The 23,696-nt window shown below is 34.4% G+C and overlaps 1 protein-coding gene across 2 annotated transcripts in view; it reads right to left on the reverse strand.

Annotated features, from left to right (window-relative positions):
• The window catches only part of LOC150082526 (uncharacterized), an 88,522-nt gene that overhangs the window by 14,492 nt on the left and 50,334 nt on the right, over positions 1–23,696 (reverse strand). The window contains exon 5 of one of the 2 annotated variants that reach the window (XM_090378664.1): positions 13,672–13,902. The exons of the other annotated variant lie outside the window; for it this stretch is intronic. Within the exon in view, the coding sequence (XP_090234790.1) occupies positions 13,672–13,902 (231 nt within the window). The remainder of the gene's footprint in view (positions 1–13,671; positions 13,903–23,696) is intronic. 2 annotated transcript variants of the gene reach the window in all.

A 23,696-nucleotide genomic window follows, 5' to 3' on the forward strand; every position in this document is an offset into this window, starting at 1 on the left:
CTTTGCAAGTTGCACACTACTGTTGTCAAGAGTTGTCAGCAGAATCACAGAATTGACAAATAGTGAATTCTGTGATTCTACGAAATATTCAAAATAATTTAAAATTGTCAAACCCTAATTTTTACCAATTTTTGGTTGGTAAAAATTAGCGCTTGCTAATTTCTACCAACTGCCCAAGGATATAACTTTATGATAGGATTGTTTTAATTATACTACCAGATGCAAGGAATCTTTCTGATCAAATCAAGAATTAAGCTCTGCATAAGGAATAACACGGTAATTTTTAAATATTAAATGATTCTCAAAAAGGCAGTTTTCTGTTATATACACCCAGTATTTTCTAATATGTAGGTAAATGATGTGCCCCAAACTAGGCACTCATAATCTAGAAATTTGACAGTATAATGCAATGGTATTACACAATAGGAAAAATATTCAGGAATCTCATCCAAGTTTAATTAAAACCTTTTACAATGTTATGTAATAATTATTTTTAACATAATTAAGACTTTAAAAGTTTTTGGATGAGAAATCCAAACTAACAGAGTGTAATCTTATGTCTTATATGTGCATTGTTTTCAGAAAAATATATATTCTATTGTTTTAACCATATATTCAGAACTCTTCCATGTTTCAATTTGCAGCATGAAACTGTTGATTACTGCAGTATTTAAGCCTAATCTTCCAATGTATCTTTTGATGCATTCAATACAGATCCACCTATACATTGAAACAGCAAATAAAGTTACAATTAGATACAGGAGAAACTGATTTACACAATTCGTAAACATATCAGTGTACAAAGGACAATATTTTCAAGGTGAAGGCCAATTAATTGTTAATTTTAATGACTTATTGAACTAATACAATCTGATTGGTGAAACATGAATTACTGAAAGTTATAATGGACTGTTTAATGTATTTTATCTGTACTTCTAATCATTAGTTATTTTTCTTTTTTGTAAGCACAATTATAGTAGATTGTTTATTTTTTTATAAATTGTATATCAACAATAGGAAAAAAATAAATAAGGAAAGGCTTCTGTATACTGACATTTTCCTTTGGCAACAGAAAATTAAATTAAGAAGCTTGTATGTATAATACGTTACCTTTGCCTATTACCTTTTTCGGCAATACATAAATGATTGGAATAAGGAGCTATTCAAAAAGAAGAAAAATATTTTATTGTTAGTGATAACTGTCCTGCACATCCCCAGATTCAAAATTTGTCCAACATTAAGCTAGTGTTTCTGCCTCCCAACGTGACGTCAATTTTACAACCAATGGACATGTGTAATCAAGAGTTGGAAAGAATTTTATAAAAGATTTCTAGTTCTACATCTGATCAGTCAAAGAGAACAGAAACTTACCAAGTCTATATCAATATTGGATGCTATAAATTTATTGAATGATGCGTGGAACCACGTTACTTCGACAACCATATCGAATTGCTTCAAGAAATCAAAATTAAATTCAAACGAAATTTCAATTGTAGTAGTAGTAGCATGTGATGTAAGAAAACAAGTATATGAGCTTTTGCAGCATCAGCCAAAAAAAAAAAAAAAATTAAAAAAAAAACACACTATTCCCTCCAAAGGCCTGTGTCCAGTTCCTCCTTAAATTTATTTAACCTATCAACTTCCACAACGACAGATGGAAGTTTGTTCTAGCAATTAACCACCCGCTGGCTAAAGGCAAATTTCCACACATCTATTCTACATCTGTCTTTTCTTAATTTGAATTTATGACCCCTTAGGTTCGTAATCTGAACAAGTGGAAGGATCCCATCAGAATTCAGCGTGCTCAACCCATTCAAGGCCTTATACATCTCAATCAGATCACCACACAGGTGCCTAGTCTCCAGCCACTGCAATTTGCAGAACTTAAACCTCTCTTGGTAAGAGGATCCCTTCATTCCCCTCACCAATCTTGTTGCCCTTCTCTGGAGAGGAAGAAAATGGAAACGAAGAAAACAACTTAGCATTATCCAAATGGTTGCTACGTAACAACATTGTAGGTTTTAATATAGATAACATTGATGAATTTGTACAAGTTGATGACAATTTAACTAGTGGTCTTCCTACAGAGAGTGATACTGCTGATGCTGTGCTCAACAAAGACGATAACAATGATGGTAAAGACTATGATTATGATGATATAATGACAAGTGAATCAAAATCAGTGCCGACAATCTCACAATCTCAAGGTGCAATAGACACATTAGTCAATTTTTTTGAAGGAACTGAAGCAAGTAATGAGACAACACGTTGGGTGTTTTTAGAGGAAACTTAAGAAATATCAAAGTGAAATCTTTAAAACAAACATCAATTTTAAGATTCATAAATAGACTAATTGAAATCGTGTTTATTATTAAAGATTTTTTTTTAATTACAGAGAAATAAATTGTGATTAATATTAAGTGTATGGTTTTAAAGTTACATACAAATAAATTGTGTTTAATATTAAGTGTATTTTAGTTTATATAAGCATATTAATACAAATAATATGTAGGTATATACTTATGATTTTTTTCTCTCTAATATTTCTTGTTTTTTGAATCTATCTTTTTATCAAGTCATTGAGGATTTATAAAAAAAATAGAAGGTAGATTTAACTCATCACTGACAAAGTCTTCATTCTATAACAACTCCAGGGGTTTTCCCATCTTCGTTATCACTGATATAGCGAGTAACGGTTATGAGGAAATTTTGTAGAGTCCTTGATTCTCGTTATAACTAAGTTCGACTGTATATATCAATACTCATGCATGCAACATCCAAGTTGATGTATGCATGCATTTGCTGTTGTATCAATTGTCATAGTAGCCAGATGTCTACCAGTTTATACAGGTTGATTGCAATAGTTCATTGTTTTGAGTATTTAGTGAAGATTTAAGTAAAACTTTTATAAGTAATTAAATTATATATTTATATGATGTAAAATTTAATTTTAGCGATGTCAGAACCAAAAGCTAAGAAAGCTAGGCAGTTTCAAGCTATGTGGGAAGAAAAACATTGATAAGTTCAAAATGTACAGTGTACATTTTGAACAACAAACGCAACTGGTGGCACATTCAATGTGGAGCATCATTATTCCATGAAGCATGTTACTTCACTGATGAAATTAAGTGCAGAAGAAAATCAGAATACAAAAAACATTGTTTTAGATTATGGAAGAAAAAAAAAAAAAAGTTGGCAGAAATATGTTAGTCAAGACAGTATTCAACAAAAAAGCAAGCTTTGTTGCTGCCTTAAAAATTTAGTATAGTCAGAATGAAGCTAAAATAAAATAGTTTTTTTTTTTTTTTTTATGAAAACCCCAAACGAGAGGTATTAGAACCTATAGTACTTAGTACCGTGCTTGGGTTCGAGGTTGAGAAGGCAAAAGAAGATATTTGTTGACATTAGATTTCAACTTCTGTAGATTGTAATTTTCAGAAAATACATAAGGAAGAAAGGAAGGCTGTTCCAGAAAATGGCAGTTGAATGAATAAACCAGGAAGATGAAAAGTTGGTTCTGTAAGTTGGAAGTTGGACAGTAAATGGATGTTGGCTGGTGGTGGCACGTGCTCGGACTGTTTTGAAAGAGAGAGCAGAAAAAAACCCCCTATTGCAATACATTTTTTTTTTTATGATTTCTAGCTATTAAAATGGGCCAATCATAAAGAGAAATCGATTCTACAGTCCAAGGGGATCAACCCCAGAGGCTAACAATACTGCTAGTATTATTAAAAAGGCAGCATATGAATGTACCAATTTGATAAATTCAGATGCTATTTTTAAGCATAACTGGACTTGCTATCCATTCACAGCCAAAAAAAAAAAAAAAAAAAAAAAAAGTTCTCCACACCCCCACCAGCAAGATTTACAAATGTTCCAATATAACTTTAACCATCTTACCATATCAACTGCCAGACCCCCTGATGCTCTGCTGCCCTATAATATAATAATCTTGTTTTTTCCCTTTTTATATATATATCAAAAGACCTGAATTATTTGGGGGAACAGTGCAATGTTGAGTCTGTTTGGTGTGACAAACAATGGGAAAGGGAAAATGACAGTAGAAGTGTGTTATAGGCTTAATGACTCTGATGAGTACAACACACAATTGTGCAGAGAAATAGATTGGGCCAGTAAATCAGAATATCTTGTAATGGGGGATTTTAACTTTCCAGATACTGACTGGAACTTGTGGGTTGGTCACTCACATGCTAGCAAGACTTTTGTGGATTTATTGGAGGATTGTTTTCTACAGCAACATGTTCGGGGAGCATCCAAAGAGAGGGATACTCTCGATCTGATTATCAGCAATGATTATTCATGCATTACGAATTTGCAGATAAAGGAACCACTAGGTAACAGTGATCAAAGTGTACTGATAAAGGATTTACTTAAAGATGTAACTACCAACAAGGTTAAGGGAAGGGTTTTTATTTTCGTAAAGGTGACTATAGCAGTCTCAGACAGTTTTTAAATTCTATACAGTGGGATCAACTGATGATGTTACCAATGGTGAATTCTAAATGGGAAGCCTTCAGGGACTTAATCTTGGAGGCTACTAGGCTTTTCATACCAACTATGAAATACTGTTCAAGGTTCAGGCCTAAATCGATGTCAGATGAATTAATGAGACTTATGGCAGAGAAGAAAAATGCATGGGATGCATATAAATTATCAGGCAATGCAAAAGTCTACAGCAGATATAAGCTAGTCTGTAATCAAGTCATAAAGGAGGTTAGGCAGGCAAAAGCAGATTATGAGAAATCTTTGGCAAAGGATGCAAAGAAAAACAGCAAAGAGTTCTTTACTTATGTAAACACTAGAAGGGATGAATCAGATTGGTCCACTTAACATAGATGGTTTGCCTATTTATGATCCTGCTCAAGTAGCTGATAAACTGAATGAGTATTTTGCATCTGCATTCACACATGAGGAGTTATTCAAGGAGGGGAATGCCAGAAGTTTATCAACCTCTAACGGGGAGAAAAGTAATTTTGTGATAACTGAGGGCAAAGTGGAGGAGAAACTGTTGAAGTAAAACATAAAAAAGGCACCTGGGGGAGATGGAATCTATCCAGTTATATTGAAGGAGGCAGCAAAGGAAGTAAGCAATCCCTTAGTCATAATTATGAGAGCATCCTTAGAGTCAGAGAAGGTCTCCATGGACTGGAGAAGTGCAAATGTATCCCCAATTCACAACAGGGATGCAAAGGATGACACAAATAATTATAGACCTGTTAGTTTAACTTCTGTTCCAGGGAAAATAATGGAGTCACTGGTTAAAGAGGTGATAGAGGATCACCTAGATAAGACTGCAGTAATAGTTCAGACACAACCTGGAATTGTTAAAGGGAAGCCTTGTCTGACCAATTTGATTGGATACTATGATGTGGTCACAAAGGACCTGGATGCAAAATATAATTTTGATATCAGATACTTGGATTTCAGAAAAGCTTTTGATACTGTTGCACATGGAAAACTGCTGTACAAATTCGAGCGGTATGGCATTAAGTGCAAGTTGTTGCACTCAGTGTTGCCAACTCTTAATAATATTTCCCGCTAGCCGCATACTCAAAATCCGCTATTTTTAGCACTTGACCCGCCAAATTTTTAAAATTTTCATTTGTTTGTACTTTGTAGTGAATAAAAACAAACAAACAAATAGTATATATAAATAGTTATTTATTTTCTGTTTTTAATATAAAATCAATATCTAAAAATCTAAATTAATTTCGAAATTCAATACCTCCTCATCATATGTTTCTTGTGTGCCTATTTTGCGAAGCACTTCTTCAGGTAAAACATAATTTTTACAACACTTTTCAACTCTTTTGAGCCCGTATCGTACTGATAAGATTGCATTAACCGTGCCAACACTCATTCTGTTGCGTGTTTTGTTATTTACTAGATTTATGTTGCTGAATATTCTTTCCACATCTGCATTGGATAATGGCAAAATTAAAATACCCAATGCAAATTCGCTAATTTCTTTAAATGGATTTTTACCGCTTGCATCTCGATATTTCGAAACTTCTGACCAAAACTTCATTGTATTGTTGATGTTTTCCCATTTAACGAGAGTAATGTTTATATACTATTGCTCAATATTTTCAATTTCTACTTCAGACAATTTTAAATTTTGTAATAAATTTATCAGTGGTTCTTTTTGTTTCTTTAATATATTGTTAACTGAGATTAATGACATTTTTTCTAATTCTTTTATGTTGTCCGGAAGGCGTTGTTTTAATTGTTGATACAAATCAATCAAGAAATTACGGCATCTCTCTCTTATTGCCATTTCATCTGTTGTTGTTGTGATAAGTTTATTCATTATTAATTCATTTATTTTTCTTTCATTATTTGGTAAAAACATTTTATTGGCAATCATCGACAATAGCATGTTTAAATCATGTAGTAATAATGTAGGATCGGCAGTATTTGATTCAAAAGATTTGTTTACTCTTTGTACTTCAGATAAGATAGGTTTTAAAATAAAAGATATGCTAAATTACTTGCATCTTTGAACATTGAATAAAGAAGTTCTGCACTATAACATTTGTCAGTCAAACGAGTTATTTCAAAATGGGCTTTTAATTCAATATACTGTTCTAAAATTCTTGTTATAGCAACTTCAATGGATAACCACCTTGTTTGACACGAATGAACTATCTTTTTCGGATCTGCACCATCGTTTATGGCACTGTATAAATATTTGAATTGATTTTGTCGGCTGGTGGATTTACTAAACGCACGATTTTGCATTGCACGAGGGTTTCTAGGAATACAACTATCGTGCTATACGAGGACTGACTATACTAAGATATTATTACACTGTGGTTATTAGAAATAATTATTACTTATTACTCTTATTGCTCTGTGGTTATTAGAAACGTTGAAAGAGATGTCGGTAATTCGGATCGCATTTCTTGGAAGCCAAACAAATACGACGAAGAAAAATTATTCAATGCCATTCCTTCGCTGTTTCAAAAAAAGGCGTCATTAGAATTTTTTCCACATTTTTAGATTTGATTCAACAATTTAAAGCTATGACCCAATGATCAGGTCGTTTGACCGCGAGCGTAACTACATAAAATTGTTGGGGTTCTCCTCAGGGAAATCCAGAATAATATAAAACCGATTCTTCGCTTTATAAAAAAAAAAACTATGAAATATGATATCCCTACTATTTCAATTATGAATTATTTTTATTGTTAATTAAATAATTAATCGAACAATTAATTTAATATTTCTTAAATGAATATTTCTTAATATAAATGTTACATTGCCAAAATACATAAAATGCTAAACATTTATACTCTTCCCGCTAAAAAATCCGCTATCCGCTATTTCATATTTTTATCCGCTAAACCTGAAGCAATTCCGCTAAATCTAGCGGGAAAACCGCTAAAATGGCAACACTGGTTGCACTAGATAAAGGGATGGTTGAGTGGGAGATGGCAGCGAGTGTTAATAAATGGACACTGCTCTACATGGACTAATGTTATTAGTGGAGTTCCCCAGAGTTCAGTGCTCGGCCCATTGTTGTTTTGTGTATTCGAAGAAGGTAGATCAGGCTTAATGTCCAAGTTTGCAGATGATACAAAGGTTGGCAGGATCGTTAATGAGAGTAAAGACAGTAGGCTACGGCAACATGATCTAGAAAAGCTAGGCAGATAGGCTGAGAAGTGGCAACTGAAGTTTAACATTGACAAATGTAAAGTACTGCATATGGGTAGCAGTAACCCAAGAGAAACATACCAACTGTGTGGTACTACACTCAGGGAGGTGGAGAATGAAAAAGACCTGGGGGTAATTGTGCAGTCAGATATGAAGTTCTCTGAGCAGTGCAGACAGGCTGCCAGAGCAGGTCATGGAATTTTGTCAATGATATATAGGAATTTTGCCAGCAGAGACAAGGAGGTGATTATCCCTTTGTATAAAGCAATGGTCAGGCCACACCTTGACTATTGCATACAGGTCTGGAGGCCTCATTTTAGGAAGGATGTAGAGTTGCTAGAATGAGTCCTGCAAGGTGATCTGATTGAGGTGTACAAGGCCTTGAATGGTTTGGGCAGTTCAATGCTGATGCGATAATTCCGCTTGCTCAGATTAAGAATCTGAGGGGGGCATAGATTCAAATTGAGGAAAGACAGATGTTTTTTTTTTTTTGGTAGTTGTTGGCGCATCGGCTTCTGTTGCCATAATGCACCTCCCAAGGTTTTTTTGCAGTACTTTGATCCAAGCCCGAGGCGGGATTCGAACCCACGACCTTTGGGTTGCCAGGCAGGCACTTTACCCACCCGGCTAGCCCAGTCGGCAAAGACAGTTGTAGAATAGATGTGCGGAAGTTTAATTTTAGCCAGCAGTTAGTTGATTGCTGGAACAGACTTCCATCTTTTGTTGTGGAAGTTGATAGCTAAAATAAATTTAAGGCTGAACTGTACAAACATTTGGAGTGACTGGATGGATGGAAATTTTTTTTTTTTTTTTTGGCTGATGCTGTATCAGTTTGCTTTCTTGCATCATATTCCCCAACTAATGCTAAATGGAAATTTTGAACTGGACTAATTTTGAAGGAAGAAAAGAAGAAAAAAAATTAATAAATACTACATATATATATGTATTCTATACTATTATAGAATATATATGTATTCTATACTATTATAGAAGAAAAGAAAAAAAAATTAAAAAATATTACATATATATATATATATTCTATACTATTATACTATATATCTCTTCTATACCAGTCATTAAACTTAATGCCACCAGACTTCCTTTAAAGATTGAATACAGCAAGCTGAACAAAATTCATCCATGGAAACAACTTACAGTGTGTATTATATTTAAAACAATCATAAGTTCCATGGATTCTAGATTTCTATAATGACCACTCTTATACCATGTGAATATTAAGACAATTTATTTACTTAACTATTGACTAAATCAATATACATTAAGGCAGTGGTTTTCAACCTTTTTTTAATAATGGTTTGTTTGTTATTTGGTTTTTAGGAGCATTAGCAACTAAGGCCATATTGCTCCGGGAAATGCGGTGGTCATTCCCTGACCTTTCCACATCCTCCATATTTGGTGGTGACGGGCTCGAACCCCGGTCTAATCAAGAAACGTGTGCTACGCACTGCTGCTCCTTCCCACCTGGCTACAGAGGCGCCTTTTAATAATGGCACCCCTAAGTAATTTATTTTATTTGGCAGCACCCCTACTCAATTTTCTGTCTGTTAGATCTGATTCTGTGTGTGTGTGTACACATAATATTAAAAAAATATATATGTTATATGATATTTATTATAAAAATTACATTTCATAATACAAATTATATATATATATATATATATATATACACACACACAGTATGTAATTTTATTCTTTATATAGAGGCACTAAATAAACATCAATTATAGATCACCACAAAATTAAAAAGATACTGTACACCTTTTTATTATGAAATAAACATATAAATTAAAAAATAATAATAAGTTTAAGTAACTTAAAACCAAATTACATGGCACCCCGGTTGGAAACCGCTGCATTAAGGTAACCTTTCACAAACCGTGCCGGAACCCATCCTCAGGCCATAAATCCACCACTACCAGCCTCCTGCTTGTCGAATGTCTCAACTTTGACTGCACATTCTCAGAATGTCTAGCCTATCATAGTGCTGAAGTGAAGTCATGTGATTTCTCCATAAATCACTTGTTAGTTCATATATATATTTGCCTAGTTAAGCCTTCAGCAACATTCTCAGAATGTGCAGTTGGAATTGAGACAATTTATGGCAGAATCGAGAATTGTTTGTGAATTCGCCATCTTGAATCATGTTACACAGAAATTCAGGAAACGCTTCTGTTGCTGTAATATCATCAAATGCAGGTTAGCCTACGTGGCTAACCTGGGATATCCCATGATGAGCCTTCTATCTCAAAAATCACCCTTGAGAAGATTTTAAATGTGCATCTCTACCAAGTAGCTTATGAAATTAAAATGCTATGATTTCAAAATTAGCCCATTTATCTGCACTCGACTACGCTTCTTTAGAAACCACTTGTATAAGCATTGGTCCACATCACTGTTGTTGTTGTTTGGTCTTTAGGAGCATTAGCAACTAAGGCCATATTGCACCGGGAATATGCGGTGGTCATTCCCTGACCTTTCCGCATCCTCTGTATTTGGTGGTGACGGGCTCGAACCCCGGTCTAATCAAGAAGCGTGTGCTATGCACTGCTGCTCCTTCCCACCTGGCTACGGAGGCGCCCACATCACTGTCTAGTCTTCTTTCTTTGGAGGCCTACAACTTCTATAGTCTATGAATGAATACAATTTTTCTTCCTCTTTCATCCAACTGCAGATCATTCCTTCTGGAATTCCACACTTGCAAAATATACTGCATTTTGTTTTACTGCTCTTAATTCTTTCAATAATCTTTAACTTTTCTTCAAATGTATAATTTTTTTCTTTCGGTGGCCATTACTTCAGTCCTACTGATTTACCAATTTTGCCATGTATTTATTTCTGATGCCCTAGAATTTACCGCGCTTTGAGAAAACTAAATCAAAACCAAATTGTCTGGCCTATCATAGTGCTGAAGTGAAGTCATGTCTCCATAAATCACTTGTCAGTTCATGTATATTTTTACCTAGTTAAGCCTTCAGCAATTTTTGCCATCCTAGTTTTTTTTTTCAAAAAACTTTTCTAAAAGTTTTTTTTGAAAAAAATTTATTTTGTAACTAATGTAACATGCTTGATGAATGGTAGCCACATTCTCCTCCAGAGGCAGCTGTTTGTAGTTAGCATTCTACTGATATACTCTTTTATTGCATCTCTAGCTGAGGAGAGAAACTGGGTGTCTACAGTAATTATTCCCTGACGAGCTCTGTTATTTACAAAAATTACTCTGAACTGAATACTCAATATATCAAAGCAAATATACAGCCAATTTTTAAATTTTTAGCTAATTTCCCCTTTAGAAATATGATAGTAGGATATACAGTAGATGAGTATATACAGGCAACCCCTGCTTAACGCTGATAATTCATTCCAGAAAAACAGAGCGCCAAGTGAATCCACGTTAAGCGAGTGCCGCATTCCCATAAGGTAACATGTGTATTTGTGAGTTGCGGTCGGTGCCATAGGATATTTCCTAATCGATAATAAATGGTAGTGAAAAGATGCACAAATGTCGGTCAAAATATTTAATATTCAAATATTTGTACATACAAAATACTCTGCATTACCTACATATGTAATTATGTAATTAATAGTAAATTAAACTTAAAATTCCAATTAAAATCATGAATTTAATTGATCTACATTGATTTAATTTAATTGATGAATTTAATCATGAAAAATTTGTCGATTTTGGGTTGTACTCTGGTCCTCTTCCTGGTAAACTAAAAGGGGTTTTAATTTAAAATCACCCGCAGCATTACCACCCAATAAAAAAGTCAACCGATCCTTTGCCACTTTGAAACCTGGCATGTTTTTTTTCTTCTTTCAATATGAAACTTCATTTAGGCATTCGTTTCCAAAAAAGTCCCGCTTCATCTTTGTTGAAAACTTGTTGAGAAGTATAACACATAATAGACCCCTTCAATAATTTTAACAAGTTCTTTTTTGAAAGTTTTGGCTTCTTGAACTGCACTTGCGACTTCTCCCTGGATTTTAAATCTATTCAACCAGCCCTTACTAGTTTTAAATGGTTCCACTTTTTTTTTTTTTTTATATTTAACTTAACTGAATTCTGCGTTGGATATTATCTTCGATAAAATTAGTTAAAGTCTCTCCATTTCAATCCTAATAGCCAGCATAGCCCTAGTTGCTTGCAGTGGAACAGCTGTCTTTCCCGCTGCTAAAATTAATTCTTTATTTTTTATAATTGTTCTTACAGTTAAACTTTCCAGTCCTAAATTATGGCACACATCCACTTGTCGTTGACCAGAATCGATTCACTTCAAAACGTATAATTTAAATTTCAAATTCAGTCTTTTCTTACATTTGTAGTCTTCGTACTGCGTCCAGACATTGCTTTTTCATTCTTATCCGCCATTATTAACTATTCGAAAATGCAACTGCATTGGTTGCATTAATTATGATTCAATGTTCAAGTAAACTGTCCATTACGCACGATGTCTAATACTGAATGATGATGAGAATTCGGATAAATGCATATAATGCAAATATTACAAGCAATATACTTGATCTTTTTTTAAAATGTTGATCTCGAACTACGTAACAAGTCACTGTACTGCGATGTCTAATATTGAATGATGATGAGAATTCGGATAAATGCATATAACGCAAATATTACAAGCAATATACTTGATCTTTTTTTAAAATGTTGATCTCAAACTACGTAACAAGTCACTGAACTGCAATTAAATTAGCGTGCGAGAAAATTTCACTAAGCGTGGGAAAATTTCTCAAGTCAGCATGGGAAACGTTTTAATGCTGTTTTGCTATTCATTTTCAAGCTATCGACTCCATCAGATGAAACGTTTTCGTTAAATATGCCAAAAATGCAATCTGTATGCTGGTAAAAGAGCGTTATAGTGATTTGCGACAGTGCTTTAATCAGATACGGGTTATAACATAAGAACAGCATTATAGCGAATCAGCGTAAAGCGAACCACGTTATAACAAGGGCCTGCCGCACAGTATTCACTTTTCCAGTTTCCAGTACGAAATTGCCAGTTCCTTGAACACTACTTATTTTCATAATTTGTTTTAGGGGACATGATCATATCCATATATCTGAAACCACAGTTGCTCTGTATTAGGATTTTATATTGTAAATTATTCTTAACTATCAATATTAATTGCACAATTTTATTTAATTAAATTTATACTATAAGCTGTAGTTATTTTCTAACATTAAATTATAATGTTGTATTTTTCTATATTGTAATAATAAATACGTAACTGTTTTAATAACTTAGTTGTCTAAAGCCAACCAAACAAAAGTAGTCTAAAAGAAAATGAAATAAAAAACAATGGAAAACAGTATAAAATAAAAACAAACCATAACATCTAATAACAAAATAAAATAACAAAAGATAAAAGTATGGAATAAGAATTCATGGCTGCCAACATTACATTTTTTTTTTTTTTTTTTTGATTTGGTAGTTGTTGGCGCATCGGCTTCTGTGGCCATATTGCACCTCCCAAGGTTTTTGCAGTACTTTGATCCAAGCCCGAGGCGGGAATCGAACCCGCGACCTTTGGGTTGCCGGGCAGGTACTTTACCCACTCGGCTAGCCCGGTCGGCCCAACATTACATACAGTAGTTCTCTACTGTATGTAATTTCTATAACACTGATATGACAATATATTTAAAAACATAAGAATAATTTTTTTGTACTACTTGACCTAACCTTGCACAATAGTCTGGACAGCCCCCACCCCCATTTCTTGCAAAATTAGCATTATTTACGTGATGCTTTTCATTTATAATGTAAAATGAGAAATCATGCTTTTCATTTATAATGTAAAATGAGAAATCACTTTTTTTTTCCCTTTAAAAGAATTGTATTTCAAAATAAATTCTGCAGTCAGGAAGTTCACTTGTAACCATCCTCTAAATAAATATAATTTATTTTTTCAAATTTTTAATCATGCTAGCACAGTGAAAATATGGGGACAAAATAATTTTACCTATCATCATAACTAGCTATATTTGTAGACCCAACTTTTCTAGAAGGCGTAAAAACTACCCTCTGCTTTTGATGTAATTCCTCAAGCAAATGTTGATTTGTAATGTCATGTGAATGGCGTCGGCGATACTGTGGCACAAAAGCTGTCACATCTGTGTGTCCTCTTCCCAAAAAATATTCAATACAAATAGCAATACCACGACATGAAAATACCTGTAGGGGTTTACCGTGCCTGAAAAAAAAAAAAATAAATAAATAAATAAATAATAAAGTAAAAAATGAAAATACAGTTAGTCCTCGTATAACTTGTGTTTACATTACAGAAAATTCGAGCATACAAGATTTATAAATAGGGGAACGATATCATATATAACGCGAACCAAATTCGCTTATGCATGATTGGCCTTTGTGTTTACAAAAAATAGCAGTCGAACGTGGAATCACCCGAACTGAACGCAACACGATAGGAATGAAGAGAAGATTCTGAAAATGTATTTGTTTTTTATATCAGTGAAGGGGAAACACATTTCACCATAATAACGTAAAAACCCACACAATTTTAGCTATTGGTATTATCGCAAATGCAATTAGATCGAGTTTACTACCAGTTTATAACAGATTCCACTAGCAGAAACGCAACTGGAAATTGTTTTTATTGTTTTATGGTAGTAACCCCCAGAAATGTGCTTTAGTAAAATGTGAGCTAGTGAGGTGTTAATAGTGTGTTCCTGCCTTTATGGTGTTGCTTATTCAGTTGCTACACGCACACAGCTTTGTTTATGTGTATCAAGCATGCCTCCTCATTTTGTAATTGGGCTTTATTCCCTGAAAATGAGTAAAATAATACTAAAAGGTTTGAAAAGGAAGTGTCCTGGTAAAGACACTACAGATACAGAGAGAAAAAGAAAAGCAATAGATAGACAGAGGCGGACTAGGTCAAAAATCCTTACCTGGGAAAATTTGTAGTGGCCTCATACTAGAGTTTATGGCCAAAATCACACTGGCCTCAGGGATTTCCCCGGTAAGGCTTATGGTCAGTCCGCCTCTGTCGATAGAGAAAAAATATGAAATTGTGAAACAATGAGCGAAATGAAAGACCACGTGATACTGCACATGCTACAGGCCTAAATGAGGCAACACCGAGAATTAGAAAGAATGCAGAGAAAATAAAAAAACTTTCATAGCAGGAACAACTCAAAGTGCAACAAAATCCATTAGATCAAGACAAAGAATTGGAAGAGATGGAACATCTGTTTGGATAGAAGATCAAACAAAGAACAAGTCTGCTTACAATAGAAGCAAAAGCATTAGCAATATTTTATTACGAAATAGTTGTAATAAAATACGTAAGTATTTTATTACGATTATTTATTGTTTGGTAATGTTTTGGTTACAAATGTGTGTTCAATCTTAGGTGGTCGGCACCTAACCCTAATTTTCCCATAGGGCCTGTTATCTGTATTGCGCAATTTTGCATTGCATGAGAGTTTCTAGGAACACAACTATCGTGCTATACAAGGACTGACTGTACTTCATTTTCAATTAAAACTAAATTTAAATATGTAAATTTATATCACATTATCTTTATTTACTACTTTTTTTTTTTGGTGTATAAAGGAGATAAACCAAGCCATTAATAAATTTTGCATTAAACTAAGATCATATAAATCGCATCAAACAGTTTATTTAAAAATAAGGTATGATGTTTTTATAACTTAATATTGCATCTTTAAAAATACCACCAATGGAGAAGCAAACACTTTGTTACAAAAGTGTGGAATGTTTTGATGCTTTCACCTCTTCTTCAGCAAAGCAGACTACACATAATTTAATTCATAATTTGTTTCTTTCTGATATTGTGTCGATATCGTAGTTATACTGTTTTTATATTGTTAATTTGTTGTATTTGTATAAATTATAAGCAAGAAATACGAATTAACGGCTGACAACATTTAACAGTTCTGCACTGTTAGGTGTTCAGCTGTTTTTGCTAGATTATCTATGCATTCTTCAGGTATAAAGTACAGTAAAACCTAAAAACCAGAACTTTTTGACTATTTCTCTGAGGTAGCCAATATAGGCAAGATGGATTTAAAACAATCATCATAAGTACCAAATTTACTAAATTCAAAAAATAGCAAGGGCTTAATTACAATTGGCTTATCCACTATTTAGAATCCCAATTTAATGACAACCAAGGACGAAGTTAGTGCACTTCTACTTCCTTGCGCATATTTTAATTCCGTTTCCATTATAATTACTATTTACCCACCCCTTAATTTAAGAGCCAATCACCTTAAAGTTAGTCACCTCTTGCCATTCAAACCATAACAATTGCAGATCAATCAAGGTGAGTACTGAAAAATTAAGCCCTTGCTATTTTTTGAATTTAGAATTCCAATAAAACAGTACTTTAAGACATACTATAACTTCTAAGTGTACCAAATTTACGTATTATGTTCCATTAATAAGTTCCAAACAATTTCTTACTGTTTTAAAGATTTCCTAGACCAGCGGTTCCCAAACTAATGAAATTTACGGACCCCTTTCAAAAATGAAAACATGTATGTGTACATACATATATATATATATATATATATATATATAATAAATTAGAATGATGATTTAAAATAATAATAATAATGCCAGCAGCTTGCATTACTATTTTTTTTTTAAATCATCATTCTAACTTATTTTTTATATTTCAAGCATCATGTAGAGGAATATGCTTTTTGCTACCGCTGACATTTGCTTTACATTTTTATTTTTTATTATGAAAGATTCAGTTTACAACTATTTCAAACATTATTCAAATATATGTATAAGTGTATATATATATATATATATATATATACACACACACACACATTTATATCAGTAATAAAAAAGAAAGTTAATAATTATAACGACTGTAACTAATATTTATGGGTCAATGCAGTTGCAGAGCAATCATGCATTACAACCATAATGTGAATAAAGTATTGAGGATAATAATAGAAAAGGTAAATCAATCAAATAATACCATTCAGGGAATTTAGGAAAACGCTAAGGATTAAAAAAAAAAAAAAAAAAAAAAAAAAAATTATCGCATTTTACCCACAATCCAGATGACTTCAACTGGGACCAACCACCCAGACTGAAGGCAAAAAATGACAAGTTCTCTGTTTCTGTAATGATCAATATATGCTAAGTAATTTAAATATAAACCAAATATAGCAATTAAAAATGGTTAAGAAATTTTAGAATCAAAAGTAAGAAAATATAAGTAAATTATAAATGTAAGCATATATTAATCATTGTTGACCCGACAGAGAACGTAATTTAATGATTACAATATGATTAAATATATAATACAGTACATACTACATATCTACCGTAGCCAGGACATAATGTAGTAACGATATAGTCGTCAAGATCAAAATAATGTGGTGCCCCCTATGTGATGGATATGGTAAAAGTAAATAAAAATAATTAATTAATTAACCAATCAAATTTAAGTTAATGCAAAGAGAAACATGCAGATAGTAAGAAGAAAAACTAAAGGAGTAGGAATAATAGAACCTGAACTCCATAAAGGCAAAAAATAGTGGTATAGATAAGAAATAGTTTCTCCTACGTCCTCGGATTTTTTGCCTTCAGTCTGGGTGGTTGGCCCCAGTTGAAGTCATCTAGATTGTGGGTAAAAAGCGATAAATTTTTTTTTTTTTTTTTTTAATCCTTAGCATTTTCCTAAATATCCTGAATGATATTATTTGATTGATTTACCTTTTCTATTATTATCCTCAATACTTTATATATATATATAATTTAAATAATGGCTTAAAAGTTAAGATAAAATAAGATAAAAAAAATAAATAAATATTAAGCTATCATTAGAGGCAGCAAAATGCACATCCTCCACATGATGCCCAGATATATCTGATAATTCAAAATAAAACATAAGCCATTTTTTGCCGTACTACTGGCTTATGTTTTATTTTGAATTATCGGACGGACACACACACACACTAAATGTTACAGTGGATGAAAAAAGGTTTTCAATTGATGAAATAGTTTCAGTTAATGAAAGGTTAATAAGTCAGGTATGACAGATGCACCTAAAAGCACAAAGCAGCAATAAAGTATGCAAGAGTATATATAAGTCTGTATTAATATACTGAACAAAGTATGCATAAATGGATGTGAAAATTACACACAGTGCCAGAAACTGGAAGGGTGAGGATAGTAGAAAAGGAAGTGTAGTAGATATGTGAAAGGTGAAAAATGTTAACATCCTAAAAGTTATGATGAATTAAGAAAATTATGGACTGAATTACATAGCCAATGGAAGGTGGGTGAACTGTAAAGTAAAATTAGTACAGTAAAATACAAATAAAAAGTGGTACAGCTGTCATCAGATATGGGGGGAAACAGGAAACATTAGATAATGGTCGAATATAGGTAAGGCAAATGTGCAGAATCTGATGTCAGCTGAAGCAAATATTGATACATGATCAGGCAATTTCATCAGGGGACTACACCTGACCATGTATCAGGAACTACGTTTCTATACTTGTCCACAGTACAGGTCGGCCATCACTAATCCGGCAGGGTTGGGAGCTGTGGGGTGCCGGATCACCAGTGGTTATTTTAGCACATACAGCAGGCCCCCGTTATAACGCGGTTCACTATACGCTGATTTGCTATAACGCTGTTCTTATATTATAACTCGTATCTGACTATAACGCTGTCACAGATCACTATAACGCTCTTTTACAGATTGCATTTTTGGCATATTTAACTAAATTGTTTCATTTGATGGACTCGATAACTTGAAAATGAATAGCAAAACGGCATTAAAACGTTTCTCACGCCGGTTTGCAAAATTTTCCCACACTCGGTGAAATTTTCTCGCATGATAATTTAATTGCGGTACAGCGACTTATGTAGTTCCGAAATCAACATTTTAAAAAATGACCAAGTATAAATGACCAATAAATGACCAAATGACCAAGGACGATAATGATCTGAGATGCCTAGTGGTCCTCTAGGCATCTCAGATCGCAACTTAGTGATAGTCTCCTCTCCGATGTAGCCTTTCTCTTGGGGCAATTCTCAGCCATTTTTTAGTTGGCATTGCAAGAATGCAAAGTAGGATGAAGTGCAAGATTACTATTTTTCTTGTTTGGATTACTGTTTTAAATCTTCTAAATCTTTGCAACTGACATCCAAAGCTCCAGGTTCATTTTCTGCCTATACCAAAGATTGCAACAATTGTTCAGTCCAAATGGTAGTTGAGCATTTGGGTCTCTTGCCAAAGCTATTGGAAGGAACTTTTTCCCATCTGCACTACCAAGTTTGTTTTAACATAGGTGGTAACCTATGTTAAAATCTGATATTGCCACCTCAGTTAAAGATAAAGCTGACCTGCCTTCATCCTACTTTTCTCCTAACTTTTGTATTAACAAACTTGGTAAACATCTTGCTACTATTCCAAGTACTGAATTCCTCACATGGACTTCCATGAAAAGAATGTAAGAAGAATTTTAAACATTCTTTATGCCAAGAAAGTTTCAGATCCTGATGATATTTCTCCACTTGTTCTGAAAATCTGTGCCTCTGAGCTTAATTCTGTTTTGTGTTGCCTTTTTACACTTTCTTATTCCACTGGTGTTGTTCCTTCTGCTTGGAAATTTACTTATATCCAGCCAGTCCCTAAAATGGGTTACAAATCACCCTCCCTCAACCAGCTATTGTCCCATTGCACTTCTACGACATGGTAGAGAGAGAGAGAGAGAGAGAGAGAGAGAGAGAGAGAGAGAGAGAGAGAGAGAGAGAGAGAGAGAGAGAGAGAGAGAGAGAGAGAGAGCAGTAGCATGTGCTCTTTGAGTGGACAGGGGTTCAAGCCAGTGATTGCTAAATAAGATTAATGTTTGTATTGATAATTGATTGTAAAATCCACTGAACTGGTGATTGTACCAGAGTATAAACAAGTACTCTTTCTAAAGTAATGGAGAAATCCATTAACTTCCAACTCCTAAATTATCTAGAAACTTTCCATCTAACCAGTGATTATCAATATGGATTCCTTCAGTGTTGATCCACTGGTGATCCACCAGCGTATGTTAACCCTTCTATGGCCAAATTCAATCGAAAAGTTTAGTAAAACTCAGTCAGTTGTTCTTGACATTTCAAAGACTTATGATCATGTTTGGCATAAAAGTCTTCTAAATAAGCTTTCAACTTATGGTTTGCCAACCGTTTAATTGGGTATCCACTTTTGTCCATGACTGCTCACTGCAGGTGATAGCAGACATGCTATCACCTGCAACTTCTCTAATCTTTAACTTCTCCACTAATGCTGGTATTCCCCAAAGTTCAGTTCTTTCTCCCACTCTTTTCCTCTTGTATATTAATGACCTTCTTCCATTGACTGGAAATCCTATTCATAGTGTTGCTGATGATAGTACACTGCATTCTACTTCCAAGTTTGAAAAACCTTGCTCTACATAGTAAACAGTTTCAAACTACTGATTCCTTAAATGCTATTCTCCAGGTAATTTTTGGGAAACCAATGGGACAAAGATAACTTAGTTCATTTCAATTCCTCTAAGACTCGGGCCTGTCTTATATCTTGCAAAAAAAGGATTCTTCTGCTCTGATTTCACCCTGATTCTGGACAAGATCACATATCTCTATTAGGGATTATCCTGACTTCTAATCTCTCTTGGCATAAGCATATCACAAAAATTAATTCCTTCTTCTTCAAGAGGAGCATTTCCATTTACAATGGGTTTCCTCAGCTTACAAGTTATTTTTTGGTAGGGATTTTTTCCTGCCATAAAGTGCAGTTCAAGGTGTCTTGGTCGGTTAAGAATCGGGCTGTCATGCACTCTCACGACAGTAGGTATCCAGGAGGTATAATTTCCAGGATAGCCTTTGGATATCTGGTTTCTTCCATCCATTTTACATGTCCATACCATGTTAAATGCTTTTCTTTCATAGTGTCAATAATATTATTTTTCACTTACATTTTCTCTCTTAAAAATTAATTCCTCTGTGTCTAAAAAACTTGATTCTCTCTTTTGCTTTTTTTTTTTTTGTTGTTGGCGCATCAGCTTCTGTGGCCATAATGCACCTCCCAAAGTTTTTTGCATTTTACTCTGATCCAAGCCCGAGGAGGGATTTGAACCGGCAACCTTTGGGTTGTCAGGCAGGCACTTTACCCACCTGGCTAGCCAGTCGGCCTCTTTTGCTCTCTCTGTTACTTTACTTCCAAACTCACTCAGTACAAATCCCAAATTTTCCCTACCATGGAATATTGTTCCTACATCTGGTGCAGTGTCCCCATAACCTCTCTCGGGATTATAGACTCCATTGAGGGCTGTTAGGTTAGTTAATGACCCATCACTTACAACGTCTCTCCTCTCTGTCTCACAGACATTCTGTTTCTGCTGCATGCCTTTTTTATAGACATTTCCATGGGCACTGTTCTGAACTGGTTTCTATAATTCCTCCTCTCTTTCTAAACCAATCCAAACACATGTTGCAACCAGTAAGCATCCTTTTACTGCTCAATTTGAAACTCACAGACCCAACTTTTCTTCTTCCTCATTTATTCCTTCAACTTCTTTTCTGGAACAGAAAAAAAAACACACTATATGGCTAGTTAATATAATTAATAATTAACTGAAGTTTATTCCAAGGACTTCTTTTGACTTACAAGCTTTACTAAAACCATTAATTTATGGGTAAATAACTAAAACTACAATTTAAAACTCCATTATTCATCATTACCAGCCCCCACCATACCACTTCTTAATTATAAAAGAAAAATCTGAATGAGAATGACACTGTGGTCACATCATTTGTTCCAACTTCTTCCCCCCAAACAACAGCTCAAAAAAAATGATAATTGCACTCCAGAGAAGATTTTAGTTTTAACAATTGTGCATTCACATTCTAGATGTGTTCCATTATGTGATAATTCACTTTCGTTGTATCAGAAATGAAGGCACTGAGTATCTCTGAGGTCTCACTGTCCACGTATTTGGCTGAGTTAATGAGACAAATACCAGCAGAATAAATGAGAGTATGTCTGTGAGTGTGAAAGGGTTGTTATTTGGTTTTTAGGAGCATTAGCAACTAAGGCCATATTGCTCAGGGATATGCGGTGGTCATTCCCTGACCTTTCCGCATCCTCCGTATTTGGTGGTGATGGGCTCGAACCCCGGTCTAAGAAGCGTGTACTACGCACTGCTGCTCCTTCCCACCTGGCTACGGAGGCGCCTGAGTGTGAAAGGGCGCAAACCACATATTGATTAATATAAGTATTTACTAACCCTTAGTCTTTAGCCACTTAAGTACACTACACACCATTGCATCCTCCCTCACAGTGTGTGTGTGTGTGTGTGTGTGTGTAGGGAGGGAAACCCTAACAGAAAATGTAAGAAAAAGCTCAATAGCAGAATAAAATGTAAGAAAAAAAATTATAAAACAAGAATGAGAGCAGAGAGTGAGTGAGGATTATGTGTGGTTAAAATTGCCTGCCTGCTTTCCCCCCTGGATGGATGATGGCCATAGTGGACCCCTGCCTATCCAAGCAGATACCATGCCATTGCTAGATAGCTGGTATGGTGTGGGATGCTGACACTAGCCAACAGGGCTTGCCTCTTTTGGCCAGTGTCACAGAAGGATCATAGGGACTCTTTCCCTATGATTCTTCATTTCTACCACCTGGGTTGGTTTTTCTCTTACTCCTCATCCCCCACCACTGGGGCAAGATGGGCATTCTACCCCAGGGGATCCTCTTCTTTCCCTCCCTTTCAACTAGGAGGGCACCTCTACTACTACCCCCTCTTTCTCTCTACCACTTTAACCCCCCCGCTCCCACTATCACTTTCAACCTTTATTTTATTTTTACTGGGCTCTCCCTGTCTGTAGCTTTGGCTACCACAGGGTTTGCCCTGCCAGTCCTTTCATCCTTTCATACTCCCTACTGCCTGGCCTGCCTCCCCATGGTGCTAGACAGTAAACTACAGGTTTTTGTGTGAAAACACAGGCCACTAGGCTAAGAGGCCGGATGAACAACACAACCCCATACTACACAAACACTCACTAATCTACATAAAGCTGGCCTTTACAGATTCATCACATTGCCTGATGCAGAGTTTGGGGGAACCCCCGGAGCCACTTTACAGTTAACACTATACACTATGTCCATGTATTTGATAATGTGGAAAGTCTGGTTATGTAATTACTTAGCATACCTCTTACAAATGAATAATGGGATTTTAAGTTGTTGTTTCAGCAGTTTTCCCCATAAATGAATGGTTTAGTAAAGGTTTTGCTAAATGATCTTATACTACTTGACTGCTCAGCAGTAATGCTGCATGCCTCTGAGGCACTTTTGTACTGTCTTATCAGTGCTTCACCACTCAAAAAAAAAAAAAAGAATTATAATTTAGAATTATTTTAATATATTTCATAATAATCATCAATGAACACATAAAATACATTTTGGAATTTAAAAAAAAAAAACATTTTGTTCAACACCTTACAACAAAAAAAAAAAAAAAAAAAAAAAAAAATTATCAAAAACCAAGTTTTAGATAATATAATAGGAATAATCAAATAGAAACATGAATAATCACTCTAGTTTAAATTTTAAATTAAACAAGATTTATAAACTACAAATAAATTATAAAGCATTTAGGGCATAAGCCTCAACATTATTATTATAAATGTTTATAAATTTAAGTTTATAAACTTAAATTTATAAAATATTAAACTCTTCATGGTGCCCCCTCTGATTAGATGCTTTTCTGTGGTGCATAACCTGCACAGCAGTAACTAAAAGACTGAGCAGGTCTCTCATCTTTTGAGCAAATGAGTTAACACACTAAGTTTTAACTCATTGTTATGTGCCAATCTTTTCATGAAATTCAGACATGGAAACACAAAATGCTTGTTTGTCAGTGAGGTCCATACATCACGTGGTGTGAACTCATTGATATGCTTCCCAACTAATCAAGAATTAATATACAG

The sequence above is a fragment of the Mastigoproctus giganteus genome, chromosome 7 (genome assembly GCF_048544385.1).
Source record: "Mastigoproctus giganteus isolate SK-2022 chromosome 7, ASM4854438v1, whole genome shotgun sequence".
In the NCBI taxonomy this organism is placed as follows: domain Eukaryota; kingdom Metazoa; phylum Arthropoda; class Arachnida; order Uropygi; family Thelyphonidae; genus Mastigoproctus; species Mastigoproctus giganteus.